At 68.2% G+C, this 17272-nt stretch overlaps 1 protein-coding gene across 2 annotated transcripts in view; it reads left to right on the top strand.

Annotated features, from left to right (window-relative positions):
• TBC1D16 (TBC1 domain family member 16) overlaps positions 1-17272 on the top strand; it is a 57321-nt gene that overhangs the window by 18209 nt on the left and 21840 nt on the right. Inside the window, exons 4-12 of one of the 2 annotated variants that reach the window (XM_036412221.2) lie at positions 4476-4640; positions 5144-5291; positions 6682-6849; positions 7445-7593; positions 8040-8174; positions 8881-9067; positions 9222-9401; positions 11510-11656; positions 12389-12560. In XM_036412221.2, coding sequence (XP_036268114.1) covers positions 4476-4640; positions 5144-5291; positions 6682-6849; positions 7445-7593; positions 8040-8174; positions 8881-9067; positions 9222-9401; positions 11510-11656; positions 12389-12559 — 1450 coding nt within the window. In that variant the 3' untranslated portion in view covers position 12560. Of the gene's footprint in view, positions 1-4475; positions 4641-5143; positions 5292-6681; positions 6850-7444; positions 7594-8039; positions 8175-8880; positions 9068-9221; positions 9402-11509; positions 11657-12388; positions 12570-17272 lie in introns of those variants that run through there. The other variant, XM_045572177.1, reaches the window with a different exon arrangement.

The following is a 17272-nucleotide window of genomic DNA, read 5'->3' as shown; positions in this document are numbered from 1 at the left end:
CCTTGTAAAGTGACGGCTGCTGCCCAGGCCATGTGGCTCAGTGGATGGAGCGTCGGCCTGAGGACTGAAGGGTCCCAGGTTCGATTCCGGCCAAGGGCACAGGCCTGGGTTGCGGGCTCGATCCCTGTAGGAGGCATGTGAGAGGCAGCTGATCAATGATTCTCTCTTATCATTGATGTTTCTCTCTCTCTCCTCTCTTCCTCTCTGAAATCAATAAATATATTTTAAAAAATAAAGCGTCAGCGGCTCCTGGAGGCGCTCCACGCGGCCATTGCCCACGCCGGGCCCCTCCGGCCTCGTGTGTGTTTCTTTTCTTCTAACGTGTTTTACTGACGTCAGAGAGGAAGGGAGGGAGAGGCATAGAGGCCTCATTGAAGAGAGAATCATGGCCGAAACCGGTTTGGCTCAGTGGATAGTGTTGGTCTGCGGACTGAAGGGTCCCAGGTTCGATTCCGGTCAAGGGCATGTACCTTGGTTGCGGGCACATCCCCGGGAGGGGATGTGCAGGAGGCAGCTGGTCGATGTTTCTCTCTCATCGATGTTTCTAGCTCTCTATCCCTCTCCCTTCCTCTCTGTGGAAAATCAATAAAATATATTTTAAAAAAAAGAGAGAGGGGGGTGGGGGGGGGTGGGCTGCAGCGCAGCTTTTCGATGTGGTCACAGCTTCCCCTTTGGAGAAGTCACATGATGGGTGAGGCAGTGGGGGCCTGGCCTGAGGACCTCAAGCTCCTCACTCAGCTGCACATTGGGAGCAGTTCCAACAGGCAGGCGTGCGGGGCCACGCTTGGGGGAATTGTGGCCGCCCCTCATTTCCCTGGTTCACACGCACCCCCAGGTTCAGCCCTGGGCGGGCTGCACGTATCGGGAAGAGCAGCGCAGCGAGGAAAGCCGTTTCTCGTCCAGGTGCGGGGCTGAAGCCCGGGCGCTGGGCCCGGCCTGGGGCGGGGGAGCGGGGTCTCAGGCCGCGGTGGGCCGGACCGGGGCTCCCGGCAGCCGGCGGGCACGGCAGCATGGCCTCCTGCCGGCTGTTAATCACGGATTACCGTGTTTATTATTACCGTGTTTATCAGCGGGCCCAGCTCCCTCAGCCTCCGTGCGTTTGTCAATGCTTCAGGGAGCAGACAAACAAATGGCTCCTGCCGCCAGTGGCTCCGGCCGGGCCTGGGGCCGGTAATCACGTTAGCGGAGGAGCCGGCACCGCGCAGCCAGCACCGGCCTCTGGGCGGGTACACAGCCAGGGACACTCGGCCGCGTGCTCTGGCTTTGCTGATTGATGCCCGGATGCTTCCGGAGCCAGCCTGCCCTGCACGGCCGCCACCTCAGGGGCTGCGGGACCGGGCAGCGCCCAGCCCAGGGGTGGACGGACCCAACACTGCGTGCGTGCCTGCTTGTGTGCACCTGTGTGCGTGCTTACCTGTGTGTGTGCATGTGCAACTGTGTGTGCAGCTGCATGTGTGCAACTGTGTGCTCACCCATGTGCGTGTGCACCTGCATGTGTGTGCTCACCTGTATGCGTGTGCACCCACGTGTGTGCTCACCTGCGTGCGTGTGAAGCTGTGTGCGTGCACATGCATGGTGTTCGTGACCTGATCATCCCAAGTAGAGCCTCCGGGGAGTGACCGGGGCTCCTGAGGGTGAGTCAGCTGCGGTTTTTCACGGATGCCCTTTGCCGGGTTGCGGGCGTACCTTTCTATTTCTAGTCTGCTGAGGGCTTTTGTTATGAAAGGTGCTGGATGTTTGTCACCGCGTGTTTTCTCTGCAGCTGACGAGGTGGTTCTGTGGTTTCTGGCTTTTACTGGCCTGTGTGTGGCCTCCGTGTGTGGAGCCACCTTGGCATTCCGTGTTGTGGGGCGTAATCCTTTTATACGTTGTTGGGTTCAGCTCATTGTGTCTGACGGTCAAAATGATGCAGTGCGCCTTTTAGAATACTTATAAACTAAAGCACCAACACGCCACTAAAGTTTTTCTTATTATGATGTTGATATAGTTTCCTGATATACCATCTAAATATGTAAAAGGCTGATATGCAGAGTGTCCCCCCCGGAGTTCGACCAAGAGAACAGGAGTTCCATTGATCGCTATGACATGCACTGGCCACCAGGGGGCGGCGTGGAACATGGTGGGCCACCAGTGGTGGCAGGGCACTGAGGGTGAGAGAGAGGGAAGGAGGGAAGGGGGGGAGGAGAAGGCATCTGATTGGCCCTGATCGCTGGCCAGGCCTAGGAACCCTACCTGTGCATGATTTTGTGCACCAGCCTCTGGTGTAGATATAAAATACAGGTCAATATACATCACATATAACATCATATTGACATCACATTTCATGTGGTTTTGTATCCTAGTTTCTTCTTCCAATACGCTAGTGTGAGAATCTTTGGTCAATAGACACTTTTATAAAATGCATCACGATGTATGACAGTATTCCCCCGTTGGAAATCCAGTGGTCACACTGCGTTGTGTTGGTGTTGGGTCTTCCGGTCGGCATGGAAGTGTGGCTGAGGTCCGGTAAGCGGTGTGGATCTGAAGTGCCCGGTGTGCTGAGCTTTGCCGTGTGCATGCCATGAACCCACCCCACCATCGCGGTAACAAACCTCCGCCCACCCCAGGGCTCACGGCGCCTCTGGGAGGCGCCCTCGCCGCCGGCCCGCCCCCCACGACCTACCTGTCTGTCACGGTACACGCGTGTGCATTTCCCGGAGTCTGATGTGAACGAATCACGCAGGTGTGTGTTGTTGTGTTTGTCTGTCTGGCTTCTCTGTCCCATGGTGAGTCTTCCGTGTGTCCACGCCACCACCCCATCCTCAGCACCTTCGTTTCTCTCGCCGACGAGCCCTGTGGCGTTGCCGGCGTCCCCCACGCGGCTTCACCGGCTCCGGTGGGGCCGCGCTCCGGTCTCAGCTCTCATGCAGGAAGCGGCCACGGCCTGGGTGCGGGATCCTTGCCCACGGACACGCTGTTCCTGCTCTTGCCACGTCCTGGGGTGGCAGGGCCAGGTCCTGGGTGGGTGGGTGTTTCATGCTGTACATTCCCAGCGGCAGGGGTGGGAGTTCCAGAAACACACACACACACACACACACACACACACTGATATCCAGCGGCTCTGACTCCACCTGCAGAAGCCGCTCCTTTCTCCGCTGGGCCTTCGTCAGTGAGGCTGAGTGGTCCTTCGTGCGGCTTTGGGTCCGGCTTCTTTCACTCAACGCGGTGCACGGAGCGTCACGCTGGCTGTTTGTGTGGGAGGCCTGCTCCTGGGCATCGCCGGCCGCTCCGTCCCCGCCGCCCGCTGTTCTGTGTCGCTGAGCCGCGGTCCCTGCCAGAGGAGCGCCGTGGGCCTCGGTTTGCCGGTGGAGGGACGCGCGGTCGCTCCTGGTGTTGCCATTGCGAATGCCGTTGCCGAAACGTCCTGGCAGACGTTGTGCGAACGCTGCCAGGCCTCCCGGGGGAACGCCCGGGAGAGGGTGTTTGGCCTGAGTCGCTGCCAGACTGTTTCCCACATTCCACGTTGGCACCCGCCCCGGCGCTGGGATTCTAGTCCCCCCGCGCCCACCTGCCCGCTGTGTGGCCTCAGGAAGGTCGCTCAGCCTCTCTGGGCCGCGGTCCCCTTCTGTGCATGGGGTCCCAGCACTACCCACTCCACAGGGTCATCGGGAGGCTGGCCACAGCTCCTGAGGGGTGGCTAACCCAGGGCAGCCCATGCTGGGTGTTTAACAGATGTTCACGGTCAGTATCAATAACAGTAATGGCCGCACGTTCCCTAAGTGGGCCAGTGATTGTTCCGGAAGAGCCTGAGCCAGTGTGGACCCAGCCGAAGCCCCATGCTGCCTAGAACGGCGGGGAGCAGCCCGCGGGACCAGGCTGCCCCGCACGGCCTTATCCTGCACCGCGTCCTGCCGTGAGCCTCGCGTTGCAGCTGAGGACACAGAGGTTCAGAGAGGCTCGGTCACCAGCCCGAGGCCACACAGCAGGGCTTTCACTGAGGCCTCCTCGGCCCATAGGAAGCGGGACAGAATTTGGCCACGAAAACACTTTCCCGCCCGCGTGTAGATGCCATTGCCGTGACTTGCGATGGATTCACCTGTTGGTTCATGCGTGTCTGAGAGCCTGCTGTGTGCACGTGCGTTTGGCCCGTGTGTGAGGGTCTACGCGGGGAGCACGTTGAAGTGGTCCCCACAGCCGAAACCGGCGTGGCTCAGCGGATAGAGGGTCAGCCCGCGGACTGAAGGGTCCTGGGTTCGATTCCGGTCAGGGGCATGAGCCTTGGTTGCGGGCACATCCCCGGTGGGAGGCGTGGAGGAGGCAGCTGACGGGTGTTTCTCTCTCATCGATGTTTCTAACTCTCTATCCCTCTCCCTTCCTCTCTGTAAAAAAATCAATAAAATACCATTTGAAATAAATAAATGGTCCCCACGCCCGCCCTGTCCCTCCCCGGGGCCACACGGACAGACACGCGTGGCCATCTCACGCCCTGCCCGCAGCTCCCCCTCCGGCGTGGACGCTCACCTGCGCTTCCCGGGCAGCGACGGCCTGCAGGCCCCGCGCTGGGACGAGCCCCAGCGGGCGCGGGCGCGGGCGCTGGAGCAGATCTGCGGCGTGTTCCGCGTGGACCTGGGGCACATGCGCTCCCTGCGCCTCTTCTTCAGGTGAGCGGCCGCGGGCGCCGCCTGGCGTCGCTGGTGCGGCCACAGGGGGGCCCGCCATGGCGCCCCCAGGAAGAGGGCCCGGGGGGCTCCCACACTCACTCATCCGCCCTCAGGGTGGTGGTGGCGGGGCCGGGGGGAGGAGGGAATATCCCAGCATGCCCCATGCCTGCTGGAGGTGCCCACGAGGAGGCTCTCACTGCCGCCCACCTGGCCGGAGCACCTGCCACCCTCTCCGCGGGAGGGCCCTCCTGCCGGCGGCGAGCGTGGGGACAGGGGGCAGAGGAGACCAGGCCTGGACCCTGGTCCTGAGAAGGAGCAGCGCTTCCATGCCTTCAGCAAAGCGGGCGGGGGGACAAGGGGGACAGGGGGCGCTTCTGCTGGACGCACTGCCCCTGCCCCCGCCAGCAGCCCAGCTCTGCAGGACTCCTGTCCCCTGCCCCAAGGTCAGCCCCGCGGCCTCTGACTGTCCTTGGGACAAGCCCGTGTTCCCCCTCCCCACGCAGTGACGAGGCCTGCACCAGCGGCCAGCTGGTGGTCGCCAGCCGCGAGAGCCAGTACAAGGTGCTCCACTTCCACCACGGCGGCCTGGACAAGCTGGCCGGCGCGCTGCAGCGGTGGGAGCGCTGCGCGGGCACCCGCCTCCACGGCCAGGTAGGCAGCCGCCCGGGCTCCACGCCTCCTCCCGCGCGGCCTCGAGGGCTCACTGTGGCCTCTGGGCTGTGGGCGTGGCTTCACGGGCTGACTGTGGCCTCATGGGCTCTGACTGTGGCTCCCGGACTATGACTGTGACCTCATGGTGGGCTGTGGGCGTGGCTTCACGGGCTGTGACCGTGGTCTCGAGGCTGTGGCTGACCATGGCCTCGTGGGCTGTGCCCAGGGCTGATGGGGCAGTCACTCTGGGTTGGAAACGGGTGCCCAGGCTCCTGGAAACGCCGGCCTCTCTCTGCGGTCATGTTTTGACAAGGCTGCTGCCATATTTTGCTCCATCCACACACACGTAATAAGCGCTCCTTAATGACCTGTTTAAGGACCTGTACGTGCTTATTAGAAACGGCTGCTTTACCGCCCCCTCCCACAGCCTGAGCCTCCCGCCAGCCGCCCCCCCACTGGACAACCTTTGATTTCTGAATTAAATGTCAGCGGCAGTTTTGCCTGGATCACGACTGCCCGTGGAGACGACCTGACAGGCGGCTCCCGAACAGGCTCCCTTTGTATGTGGCCAATCACTTGTAATTTATTGCAGGCCCTTCCAGCCGAGGCGGGAGCGGCCCAAACAGGCATTGATTCCATTCTGCGGCTGGGGTGGCAGGGAGGGTGGGGGGCGGGGACCCAATGGGAGGGAGGGTGGGGGGCGGGGACCCAATGGGAGGGAGGGTGGGGGGCGGAGGGGGCAGGGGCAGGCTGTGGGTGGGAGGGAGAGTGGGGGGCAGGGACCCAATGGGAGGGTGAGTGGGGGGGGGCGGGCAGGGGCAGGCTGTGGGTGGGAGGGAGAGTGGGGGGCGGGGACCCAGTGGGAGGGAGGGTGGGGGGCGGGGACCCAATGGGAGGGAGGGAGGGTGGGGGGGGGCGGGGGCAGGCTGTGGGTGGGAGGGAGGGTGGGGGGCGGGGACCCAGTGGGAGGGAGGGTGGGGGTCGGGGACCCAATGGAAGGGAGGGAGGGTGGGGGGGGTGGGCGGGGGCACGCTGTGGGTCGGAGGAGGGTGGGGGGCGGGGACCCAGTGGGAGGGAGGGTGGGGGGGTGGGCGGGGGCAGGCTGTGGGTCGGAGGGAGGGTGGGGGGCGGGGACCCAATGGGAGGGAGGGTGGGGGGCGGGGACCCAGTGGGAGGGAGGGGGGCGGGCGGGGGCAGGCTGTGGGTGGGAGGGAGCCCAGGCCCGGGAAACAGGGAAGATGAGGCTGTCTCCATGTTGATTGTGTGTGGTTACAGTTGCCACCCAGGGGTTGGTGCAGGGGAGAGGGGCCGTGTCCGTGTTCCCCCCCCAACACAGCTGGCTTCGACGCCGGGGTGGGCAGTGGGACAGTCCCGCTTGCCTCCTGCCCAGCAGGTGGCCGACGAGAAGACGTGCATGAAGTTCTCCATCCGGCGCCCCAAGCTGCCCTCCTCCGAGACGCACCCCGAGGAGAGCGCCTACCCCCGGCTGGACGTGGCCGCCTGGCTGCGCCACCTGAACGAGCTGGGCCAGCTGGAGGAGGAGTACAAGCTGCGCAAGGTGAGGCCCCGGGGCGGGGCCACCGTCTGGGGGCGGGGCCACCAGGGTGGAGGCGGGGCCACTGTCTGGGGCGGGGCCACCGGAGCGGGAGCGGGTCCATTGTCTGGGGGCGTGGCTGTCAGAGTGAGGGCGGGGTCAGAGGGGCGGGACCGTCAGGGTGGGTGTGGCCGCCTTGTGGGGGCGGAGCCTGATGGGCGGGGCTGCCCGGTGGGACGGGGTTTGGGGCGGGGCGGGCGGGATGGGGCGGGGCCGCCTGGTGGGGCCGGGGGCCGGGGCCCGGGCTGGAGGAGCTGGGAGCCGCCCCGTTAGCCATCAAAGCCGCTTCCCGGGGGCTGGGGCCTCCATCAGGCCTGTGCTGAGCCCAAACCCGGGGATTAGGCCGCGACCTGAGAACCGCAGTTCCTCCCGCCCCCGGGGGCCTTTGACATTGACGTGCGCCTGGCTCTGCGCCTGGGAAAGGGGCCGCGCTCCCTCCAAACAGTGCAAACCGCGGCCGCACCGGGGCCTCAGTGTCCGGAGGCGCAGCCGCCGGAGCGGGCACCCGGGGGCGCTGTGAGCCGCCGGGCCCTTCCCGACCCGCCGCCCCCGCCCGCAGGCCATCTTCTTCGGCGGCATCGACGTGTCCCTCCGCGGGGAGGTGTGGCCCTTCCTGCTGGGCTTCTACCGCCCCGAGTCCACGTCCCAGGAGAGGGAGGCGCTGCGCGCGCGGAAGCGCCAGGAGTACGCGGAGATCGAGCGGCGGAGGTAGGGGGGCCTGTGGGTGCGGTCTGCCGGGACCGGGAGCCTCATGACCCCAGGCCCCCTTCAGAGTTTTTTTTTTAATTAAATTTTTTAAAATTTATTTCTGTGAGGAAGGGAGAGGGAGAGAAATATCCAGGGGGAGAGAGAATCACGGGTCAGCTGCCTCCTGCACGCCCCACCCTGGGGATCAAGCCCACAACCCCCGCAAGTGCCCGGACAGGGAATCGAACTGTGACCTCCTGGTTCAGAGGTCGCTGCCCGCCACTGGGCCACGCCAAGCTGCAGGGCTCTCGCCCACAGACTCACCTGGACGCTGGGGTGGCCGAGGGCCTCAGGAGCCGGGCGGCGGAGGCCCGAGGGGCCTGGCTGACCCCGGGCTGCGGTCAGCTCTCCTCCCCGAGGCGGAGGCCACGCTGGGACGCCCCCGCTGACCGGCCTCCCTGTGCCAGGCTCTCCATGACCCCCGCGGAGCACCGGGAGTTCTGGCGGAAGGTGCAGTTCACGGTGGACAAGGACGTGGTGCGGACCGACCGCAGCAGCCAGTTCTTCCGCGGCGAGGGCAACCCCAACGTGGAGAGCATGAGGTGCGCCCGGCCTCGCCCTGGGGCGTGGGCTGGCGCGCGGCTGGGGGTGGGGCTTACAATCACCCAGAAGCTATTTTTTTTTTTTTAATATTTTCATTGATTTCCGAGAAGAAGGGAGAGAGAGAGAGAGAGACAGAAACATCAATGATGAGAATCATGGATCGGCTGCCTCCTGCACGCCCCCCACTGGGGATGGAGCCCGTCCCCCAGGCCTGTGCCCTGACCGGGAATGGAACCCTGACCTGGTTCATAGGTCAGTGCTCAACCCCTGAGCCACGCCAGCTGGACAGGTCTTTAGCTGTTTTAGCCAACTTCACTCAGCCTCTGTGGTCAGTGTCCCAGGCCAGCCCAGAGGTCCCTCCTGAGGTGCCAGTGAAGCCGCCAGGCCCTGGACACACACCCAGGCCTTGCTGGGCCTTGCTCGGCTCTCACACTGTGGCTGAGCCTCCCCCAGGGGCTCCCAGTGGCTGGTCCTCCGTCTAACCCCACACTGGCCTGGGCCGGCATCGTGACCACTCCGCTGCCGTCTGGCACGTGATGGCACACAATCCGCCACCCGCCTTCCCCCGGGACTGATGCGAGGGCAGGGGTTCGGGCAGCCGCGGCCTCCGGCCTGGGCTCTGCTGGCCCCGGGCGGCCGGCCGCCGGTGGGGGCCTGGGTGGGCGTGCGCGGCACCTCCTGACCGGCTGCCTCTGGCACGTCCAGGAGGATCCTGCTGAACTACGCGGTGTACCACCCGGCCATCGGCTACTCGCAGGGCATGTCGGACCTGGTGGCGCCCCTGCTGGCCGAGGTGCTGGACGAGTCGGACACCTTCTGGTGCTTCGTGGGCCTCATGCAGAACACCATCTTCGTCAGCTCGCCGCGGGACGAGGACATGGAGCGGCAGCTGGTGCGCTGCGCGGGCCGCTGGGGCGGAGGGGCGGGGGGACTTGGCTTGGGGCTCCTGGGGAGGGCGCAGGCCGCTCTCAGGCCCCGCGGCAGGCTCCCCCTCATGGGAGCGGCCGGCCGGCCGGGCCGGGCCGGGCTGACCGAGCTGCCCACAGCTGTACCTGCGGGAGCTGCTGCGGCTGGCGCACCCGCGCTTCTACCAGCACCTGGCGGCGCTGGGCCAGGACGGCCTGCAGCTGCTCTTCTGCCACCGCTGGCTGCTGCTGTGCTTCAAGCGCGAGTTCCCCGAGGCCGAGGCGCTGCACATCTGGGAGGCCTGCTGGGCCCACTACCAGGTGGGCGGGGCGGGGGTACGGGGGGGGGGGGGGGGAGGGGAGTATGGGGGGCACGTGCTGGAGCCACAGTCCCCGCCTGGGCCCTGCCTTCCAGGAGGCCAGAGTGCCCGTAACCAGCCCCTCCTCGGGGCCCCTCCTCTGGGGCCTGGCCCCCCGCCGGCCCTGGTCAGCGCCTCACACGCCCGCCTTCCGTCTCCCGCGGCGGCTCTGGCCCACCTCGCCTCCCAGGAGCTGAAGTGGATGCAGATTGCCTGCTGACGTGCTCACGGCCCCCTCTGGGGGGCAGCCCCTGTCACAGCCCATCCGCCCGGCCCGGCAGCCAGCACGCCACGTGCCCCCTCCTCCTCCTGCGGGACGGCTCAGCGCACAGGCCGAGACCCCGCGTCCCCCCGGAGCGAGGCCCAGCCCGCCCCCTCCCGATCGCGCCCATCTCCCGCTGCCGTCCGCCATCAGCGTCTCCCCGCGCGGCTGTCACACGGCTTAGCGCCGGGTGAGCGACAGCTGGCCACGCTGAGGGACAGCGGGTCTCGGAATCCCTCGGCCTCCAAAACCCGGATTGGCTCAGCGGGAGGCGGCAGGACCCCCTTGGGACCCTCCCCGGGCAGCACGGGCGGCCGCTTCACAGATCCTGCCGGCGGGCGGGGAGCACGCCATGGGGACGCGCGCTGGGTGGGCTTCCGAGCTCCGAGGCACCCGCCCCGCTGGGTCTGCCCCCAGGCTCCCGCCTCTCCGGCAGCCGCATGGCCGCCCTCAGCATAGCGTTGGGCCGGCGCTGCCGGTGCCGCCTGAGCACCCAGGCGGGCGGGCGGGCGGGCGGCTCTGCGGCTACTTCATCCCCGGCGCCGGTGCCGAGGCCGCCCTGGGCTCCAGCTCCCGGCGTCCCCCAGCTTCCAGCTCAGCTCAGCCCACGCGGCTCCTCTGGGGGGTGGGGGGTGAGGACAGTGGGGCACGCTGATTCATCAGACAGTGGGTGTCTAAGTTTTTTTAAAATGTTTTTAATGACTTGAGAGAGAGAGGAAGGGAGGGGGAGTGTTAGGAACATCCATCCGTTGCCTCCTGTGCACGCCCTGACGGGATTGGATGCAAAGCCCGGATAGGAGCCCTGACTGGGGATCGAACCCGTGACCATTCTGTGCCCGGGAGGATGCTCGGCCGGCGGAGCCCCTGCCAGGGCCCTTTCCTGTGGAAGGCTCATTCTTGTCGCTGCCTTCGGGGCCGGGCCCCCTGGGCCGTGTCCTGGGAACTGGAAACAGCCGGAGCCGCCGGCCGATTCAGGGCATGTCACACACACACACACACACACACACACACACGCGCCCCCGGCTACCCACCTGCCTGGAGCCTCTGCTGCCTTCCCAGCGCCCGGAGCCCGCGAGCCGGGAAGGACCTCTGAGCCGAACCCGGCCAGGCGGACAGCTCCGGAGGGGCCGCCATCCTGTCCCAGGCCGGGCCTGGGCGTGGGCTGCGGCGCCCTGCCCGCACTGCGGGCCCCGCCGCGGCCGGAGACTAAATACGGTTCCCGGACTCCTTGTCCTTCCTCTGCCCCCGGAAGCCCATCCGTCCGGACAGCGGACAGCAGGATGCTCCCAGGTCAGGGCGGAGAGCGGCTTCCTGCCTGCGGGCGGCACTGACACTCCCCGGCCGGCTCCATCAGGGGCTTCTTCCGGTCCTCACCCCAAACCTCGGGCGCCTCGGGGCAGGGCTGGCGCTGGGGAGGGCCCTGGCGGGGGCAGCGGCCACACGGTTCTTGGCCCCGGGCGCGGCCCCTGAGCCGCTGGGGCTTCTCACAGCCTTTCCCACGCCCTCTCACCAGCACCAGCCAGCCTTCAGGGGACGCGCTTTGCCCCCAGACAAAGCTCAGTGTCCCCCACAGGGGCACAGCTGGGGGTGCTGAGCGCTGTGGGAATGACCGGCCCCTGCAGGTGGGGAGACAGGACCGAGGCGGCTGTGCTTGCCAGGCCTCGGACCCCAAACAGCCTCGCCTGCACTCTGCCGTCTCCTCCCGGCAGCCCGGGGGCTGGGCCAGGGCCTCCCTGAACCCCCTCTCCACCCCACAGACAGCGGGGAGCGGGGCCAGGGCCTCCCTGAACCCCCTCTCCACCCCACAGACGGATTACTTCCACCTTTTCATCTGCGTGGCCATCGTGGCCATCTACGGGGATGACGTCATTGAGCAGCAGCTGGCCACCGACCAGATGCTCCTGCACTTCGGAAACCTGGCCATGCACATGAACGGGGAGCTGGTCCTGCGCAAGGTGAGCCCGCCCCCGCGCGGAGCTCCTCCCCAGCCCCGCCCACACACGTGCACAGCTCCTCCCCAGCCCCGCCCACACACGTGCAGAGCTCCTCCCCAGCCCCGCCCCCACCTGCAGAGCCCCACCCCCACACACGTGCAGAGCTCCCCAGCCCCGCCCCCACATGTGCAGAGCTCCTCCCCCACACGTACGGAGCTCCTCCCAAACCCCACCCCCACGTGCAGAGCCCCGCCCCCACATGTGCAGAGCTCGTCCCCTCAGCCCCGCCCCCACAAGGCCCTCCCCCAGGTGCAGAGCCCCGCCCCCACAGCCCCCATGGACAGAGCCCGTCAGGACTCCTCCCCCACAGCCCCGCCCCCACGTGCAGAGCCCCCCCATGTGCAGAGCCCCTCCCTCGCAGCCCTGTGTGGTGGGAGCAGACCCTGCAGGGCCGGGAGCCGGGGCGGGCAGAGCAGTGGGCCGGGTGAGGGGGGTCCTAGGAACCGGCAGGGCCCTGTGCGCCCTGGCCGCCCTTCGGACGAAGGCCGTTTGGGGTGCCTTCCTGTCGGGGAGGGCACTGCTGTGCGGCGCCTGGGTGGGGTCCCCAGTTCATGAGGACGGCTCCTGCCGGCCGGCCGGCCCAGGGCCCCTGCCTGCGGGGGATGGGACACTGGCAGAGCCCGGCACGCGGTCAGCCACAGGCGCAGGCCATGCTGCCGGCCGGGCCCTCACCGCCGCCCGCCCTCTCTGCAGGCCAGGAGTCTGCTGTACCAGTTCCGCCTCCGGCCCCGGATCCCCTGCAGCCTGCACGACCTGTGCAAGCTGTGCGGCAGCGGCATGTGGGACAGCGGGTGCATGCCCGCCGTGGAGTGCACGGGCCACCCCCCGGGCTCGGACGGCTGCCCCTACGGGGGCACCGGCTAGCGCCCGCCCTCGCCCCGAGGGGCCTGCGAAGGGCTGGCTGCCCCGGGGGAGGGGGACGGGGCAGGGGATGGGCCCCGTGTCAACAGAAAAAGACACCGGGGGTCCTAGTGGCTACTCGCCCATGGCCTGGCGGGTGTAACTCTCCCGGTGGGATACAGGCCTGGGTTAAGCGGCTCACGGAGGCCGTGGCCGGGCCGTGCTGGACCCGGCCCCGGGGGGACAGGCAGAGGCCTCTGAGGGGGACACCGCAGTGACAAAAGTCAGGAGAGCCGGCCAGCGTGGCTCCGGTTGAGCGTAACCTAGTTCACTGCGTGAAGGAGGCGGCCACGGTTCAATTCCCGGTTTTCGGCCCGGTCCCCAGCAGGGGGCGTGCAGGAGGCAGGAGATCAATGATTCTCTGTCGTCGTCAATGTTTCTCTCCCTCTCACTTCCTCTCTGAAATCAATAAAAATCTGTTAAATACATCAGGGACTGAAGGATAGTAAATGTCGCGAGGGCTAATGAACCAGCGAAGGGAGTGCCAGGGGCGGGCACCATACCTGTCCACTCCACCTGCTGGCACTCTCTAGACCCCTGGCCTCAGTGCGGAGAAGCGTCTGCCCTCGGCCCCCCTGTCCCCTGGTAGCTCCCTGAAGCCCCTGCTGTGGGTCCCGGCCTCTGAGGAAACCCACGCATCGCGGGCCTGGAGCGGGCGGCGCCGGCCGGCGGTGCGGGGGCCGAGGCCCAGGCCCGTTCGGCCGCCCACCCTCCCGCCGCCCCCTGCCCTGTGGGCAGCCTTCAGAGACCTCGGGGCAGGTGCCCTGGGTACCCCATCCGCCCGCCAAACAGCATGCCTCCCGCTTCCAGGAAGCTCCCTCCTCCTCCAGAGTTTTCTGGTGAATTCCCAGGTCCTGTCCACGGTTAGTTCAGGTGGGAATGTCCCCGTTCTTGGTCTCACTGCTCCACCGGGCCACGTGACCTCCTGAGCCGGGCAGATAAAGAGAAGTGAGTTTTTAGGCCGAAACAGCCTGGTGAGGACGTGGGGGGTGTGGGTGCATGGGGCAGGGGTGAGGCTGCCTGTGGGGGGTGAGGTGGGTGCACAGGGGTGAGGCTGCCTGGGGGGGGGGGTGAGGTGGGTGCACAGGGGTGAAGCTGCCTGGGGGGGGGGTGAGGTGGGTGCACAGGGGTGAGGCTGCCTGGGGGGGGGTGAGGTGGGTGCACAGGGGTGAGGCTGCCTCGGGGGTGGAGTGGCTCTGACGGGGTGAGACAGGTTGAGCCTGGAATGGACACCTCTTGGCCACTGGTGGGGGCAGCCTGGGGGGACCAGGGGTGACGGGGGGGTGGGGGGGAGGCAGGAAGTGGCACTGCCCTCCGGTGTCACATCGGGTGCCTGCAGGTGGGGTGGGGCGGCAAGGCTGGGAGTTGGCCCCCCACTTCCCCCCCCATCACCCCTCCCCCACAGAGGCCAGGCCTCTGCAGACTGAGTCGTAGGACTGACCATCGGGTGCCGGGGGCCTCCCCCCTTCCCCTCGGCCCTCCGCTGAGTGCAGCCTCGGGGCAGCCCCCAGTGGGCCCAGAGTCACCCCAGCTCCGGGTCCCCAGCCTGGCCCGGCCTTCGGGGTCCCTGCACACCCCCGTCACGGGCCTGACCCCGGCCCGGACCAGGCCTGCCCCGGAGGCCTCTCCTTTCCGGAGAGCACGTTCCCCAGCCTGGACGGCCTGCCTGGCACCCCGGCCCAGGCCTCGGGGCGCCGGGCAGCGTGGCGGAGGCTGGAGGCTGGTGCCCGGGTGCCCACTCCCGTTCCCAGCTGTCCTGACCCATCCGACCAGGCCCAGCGGTGGTGGGGGCAGCTGCTGGTGGGGTTTCGGCCGAGCCCGGCTTCTCACCGGGAACTGGCCTCCGGGAGGGAGGGCGGGCGGCCGGCGGGCGCTCAGGTCCAGGCAGGAGGGGCCCCCCCACCCCGTGTCCGCAGAGACCTCCTCCGGCACCTCCCATGGGGGCGCGGGAGGGCTCCCCCTCGGACTCGCCAGCTTCCTGGGGCCTCTGTGTCCTCTGCTCTCGGCCCTCAGGCCTGGCCCGCTCCTCGGAGCCATGGAGTGTGTGGCTCCTGCTCCGGGGGCAGGGGGAGGCCCACAGACAGGGACACACGGGACCAGATGGCAGGGGCCTGGACAGGGCTGGGGGCTTGGGGGGGGGGAGGGGAAAAGGGGGGACCGGGTGGGAGTGGGAGAGAGGCGGGGGAGGGGGGGGAGGGGAGGGGAGGGGAGGGGAGGAGGCGGCCCCTCCGTGGGCCCGCACCCAATCAGACAGGCGCACCCAGATAAATGGAATGATCCGATGACAGCGGGACGGGGTGATCTAATTAAAGGGACGGTGCCAGCCGAGCCGGCAGCTCTGCCAGGGCCGCTCGGGTGAGACCAGGGGCCGGGAGGAGAGCAGGGGCCCCAGGGGCCTGAGGACAGGCCTCTGCTCTGAGCCCCGCCCAGCACCGCCACCGGACCCTCCGAGTCCCCCCCCGCCCCCCCGGCCTGCCAGCAAGGCCAGCCCCCCACAGCCCGGCCACCCGCAGGCCCAGCCCGGCGCCCGGAGCAGCCCTCGCTGTCGAGGGGAGAGGCCCTGGCAGCCAGCACGGCGACATCTGTCTGCCGGCCGCAGGCCCCTCGAGCCCTCGGGCTCATTTTCTCTGGAATCAGATCGATGTGGGTCCCGTGGGAGCCTAGGAGCCCTTTGGCCTTCGCCGACGTGGCTGGTCCGGCGGAGCGGGGAGCGGGGGCCAGGCAGGGGGGGCCAGGACGAGAGGAGCCCCGAGCAGAGGGCCCCGGCTCGCCTGCCGGCCCAGCCCCCCCCCCCCGGCCCCCGCCGGGCCCTGACGGACAGGCAGGAGTCGGGGGGCTCCCGGCTTCCCCACCTGAGCAGGAGTAGCGGCGACTCTTCTGTTTGGGGTACACGCCTCTGTCCAGCCCCCTGGCCCCCGAGACTGTCTACAGGAGGGGCCCCGGGAGGCGGGCGGAGGCCCCTGGGAGGGACCTGGGGGAGCAGGGCTCGGCCACCAGCCCCTTCCCAGCCACAGCCTGGCTGGCACCCGGGATGGAGCTCACCACCCGCGGCCCAGCCGCCGGCCGGAGCAGGGGGCCTCTGAGCGGACAGGCAGGTCGGGGGGTGTGGACACCCACGGTGGACACTGTCCATCCACCTCGGTGCTCGCAGTGGCCAGGAGGGGGCAGTGCTGCCTTGAACCCGCTCCCTGCAGTGGGAACAGAGAGGGTGAGGGACCACCAGGGTCGCCCAGCGTCAGGGCCCTCAGGCAGAGGGGCAGCCTGAGAAAGGGGGAGGGAGCGAGGACGGCCCCCGGAGCCCTACAGGTCTCAGGGGGCAGCAGTGGGGCAGCGGGCCGTGGGGATCCACCCACTCAGCGTCCTGGTCCGGCCTGGCCTGGCCGGGGGGTGCCGGGGGGGTTGTGGGGACCGGGCCCCGCAGGCTGACCCCCACCTGCGAAGCGGGGCTCTCAGCGCCTCCACTCGGGGCGAGCGGGAGCAGCCATGCATGAGCGCCTGCTGTATACCAAACGCCTGGTGCACACGCACACGTGTTTTCAGCGAGACGCAGGCTGGGGAGGGGAGCCGGCGGTCACGGAGGACCTGCCGGCCGCTCGGGCCTCTCCCCCGCTCCGGGGCGCAGGCGGCGAAGGATGGGGGCCCCTCACTGCCCCGCCTCTCGGGCGGGCGCAGGGCGGGCGGGGTGCCCCGGGGTCCTGACCGGACAGCAGGGCCTCTGGACTGAACCGGGCTGCCCGGGCCCTGCCAGGTGCGCAGGGGCCGGGGGAGGGGGTGGGCGGAGCTCTGTCCTTTGGCGGGTCCCTGGGGCCTCAGAGTGGACGCCCCGCCCTGCCCGCCCCTCCGAGGACTCTGGCCGAGGGCCCCCGAGGGGCTGGGCCGGAGGCCTGTGTGTGGTCCGGAAGCCGCTCACCCGCCTGGGCCCGGAGGCACCTCCCGGGACCCCTCTGGGGTCACCCAGAGCTGGCTCCCCGCCCCCCGCCACGCCCCGGGCCTCCCAGGACCCGCCGGCCTGGCCTGACAGGCCCCGGCGCCCCCACGCCTGGAGCGGCGGAGCGGCCTCGCCCGTTTGCCGGACGGTAAATTAATAAACTGCCGCTCGGCAAACACCACCGGAATGAAGGCGCACCCTCCCCCGGCCACGCGGCCACAGACCACGGACCACGGACCACGGACCACGGGCGACAGGTGCGGCTGGCCATCAGATAGGAGCCGGGCCAGTGGCCGAGGGGGTGGGGGCAGGGGGTGGGGGGAACGAGGGGGGGGGGAGGGGGACGGTGTGGGGGGAAAGGGGTGTGGGGGGAACGGGGGTCGGGGGAGACAGCGGCTTTGGTCCCACCCCCGCCTCTTGCTGTGTAACCGGGGAGGAGCCAGGAGTCCGCACAAGGCAGCACATTCAGAATAAGGGGCCCCGAGTCTCTGGGCCCCTAAACGCGCAGGGACCCAGCCACCACGCTCAGTCACTCCTCCTGGTGGCCGCATGAGGTAGGGCGGTTATCCTCGTTTTCTAGAATCCGAAGCCCAGTCACAGAGAGGCTAAGTAACCTGTCCAAGGTCACACAGCTGCTCAGTGGCCCCAGATTCAAACCCGGAGCCCAGCCCCAGACCCTACCCTGACCGCGTCCCTGCAGTCCCCCCCCCGCCCTCTGGGCAGCTGGTTCCCGCGACCCAGGACGATGG

This window comes from Pipistrellus kuhlii, unplaced genomic scaffold (assembly GCF_014108245.1).
Source record: "Pipistrellus kuhlii isolate mPipKuh1 unplaced genomic scaffold, mPipKuh1.p scaffold_m20_p_44, whole genome shotgun sequence".
Taxonomy (NCBI): Eukaryota; Metazoa; Chordata; class Mammalia; order Chiroptera; family Vespertilionidae; genus Pipistrellus; species Pipistrellus kuhlii.
The sequence above is the reverse complement of the archived record's forward strand: the minus strand, read 5'-3'. Positions and strand labels throughout refer to the sequence as shown.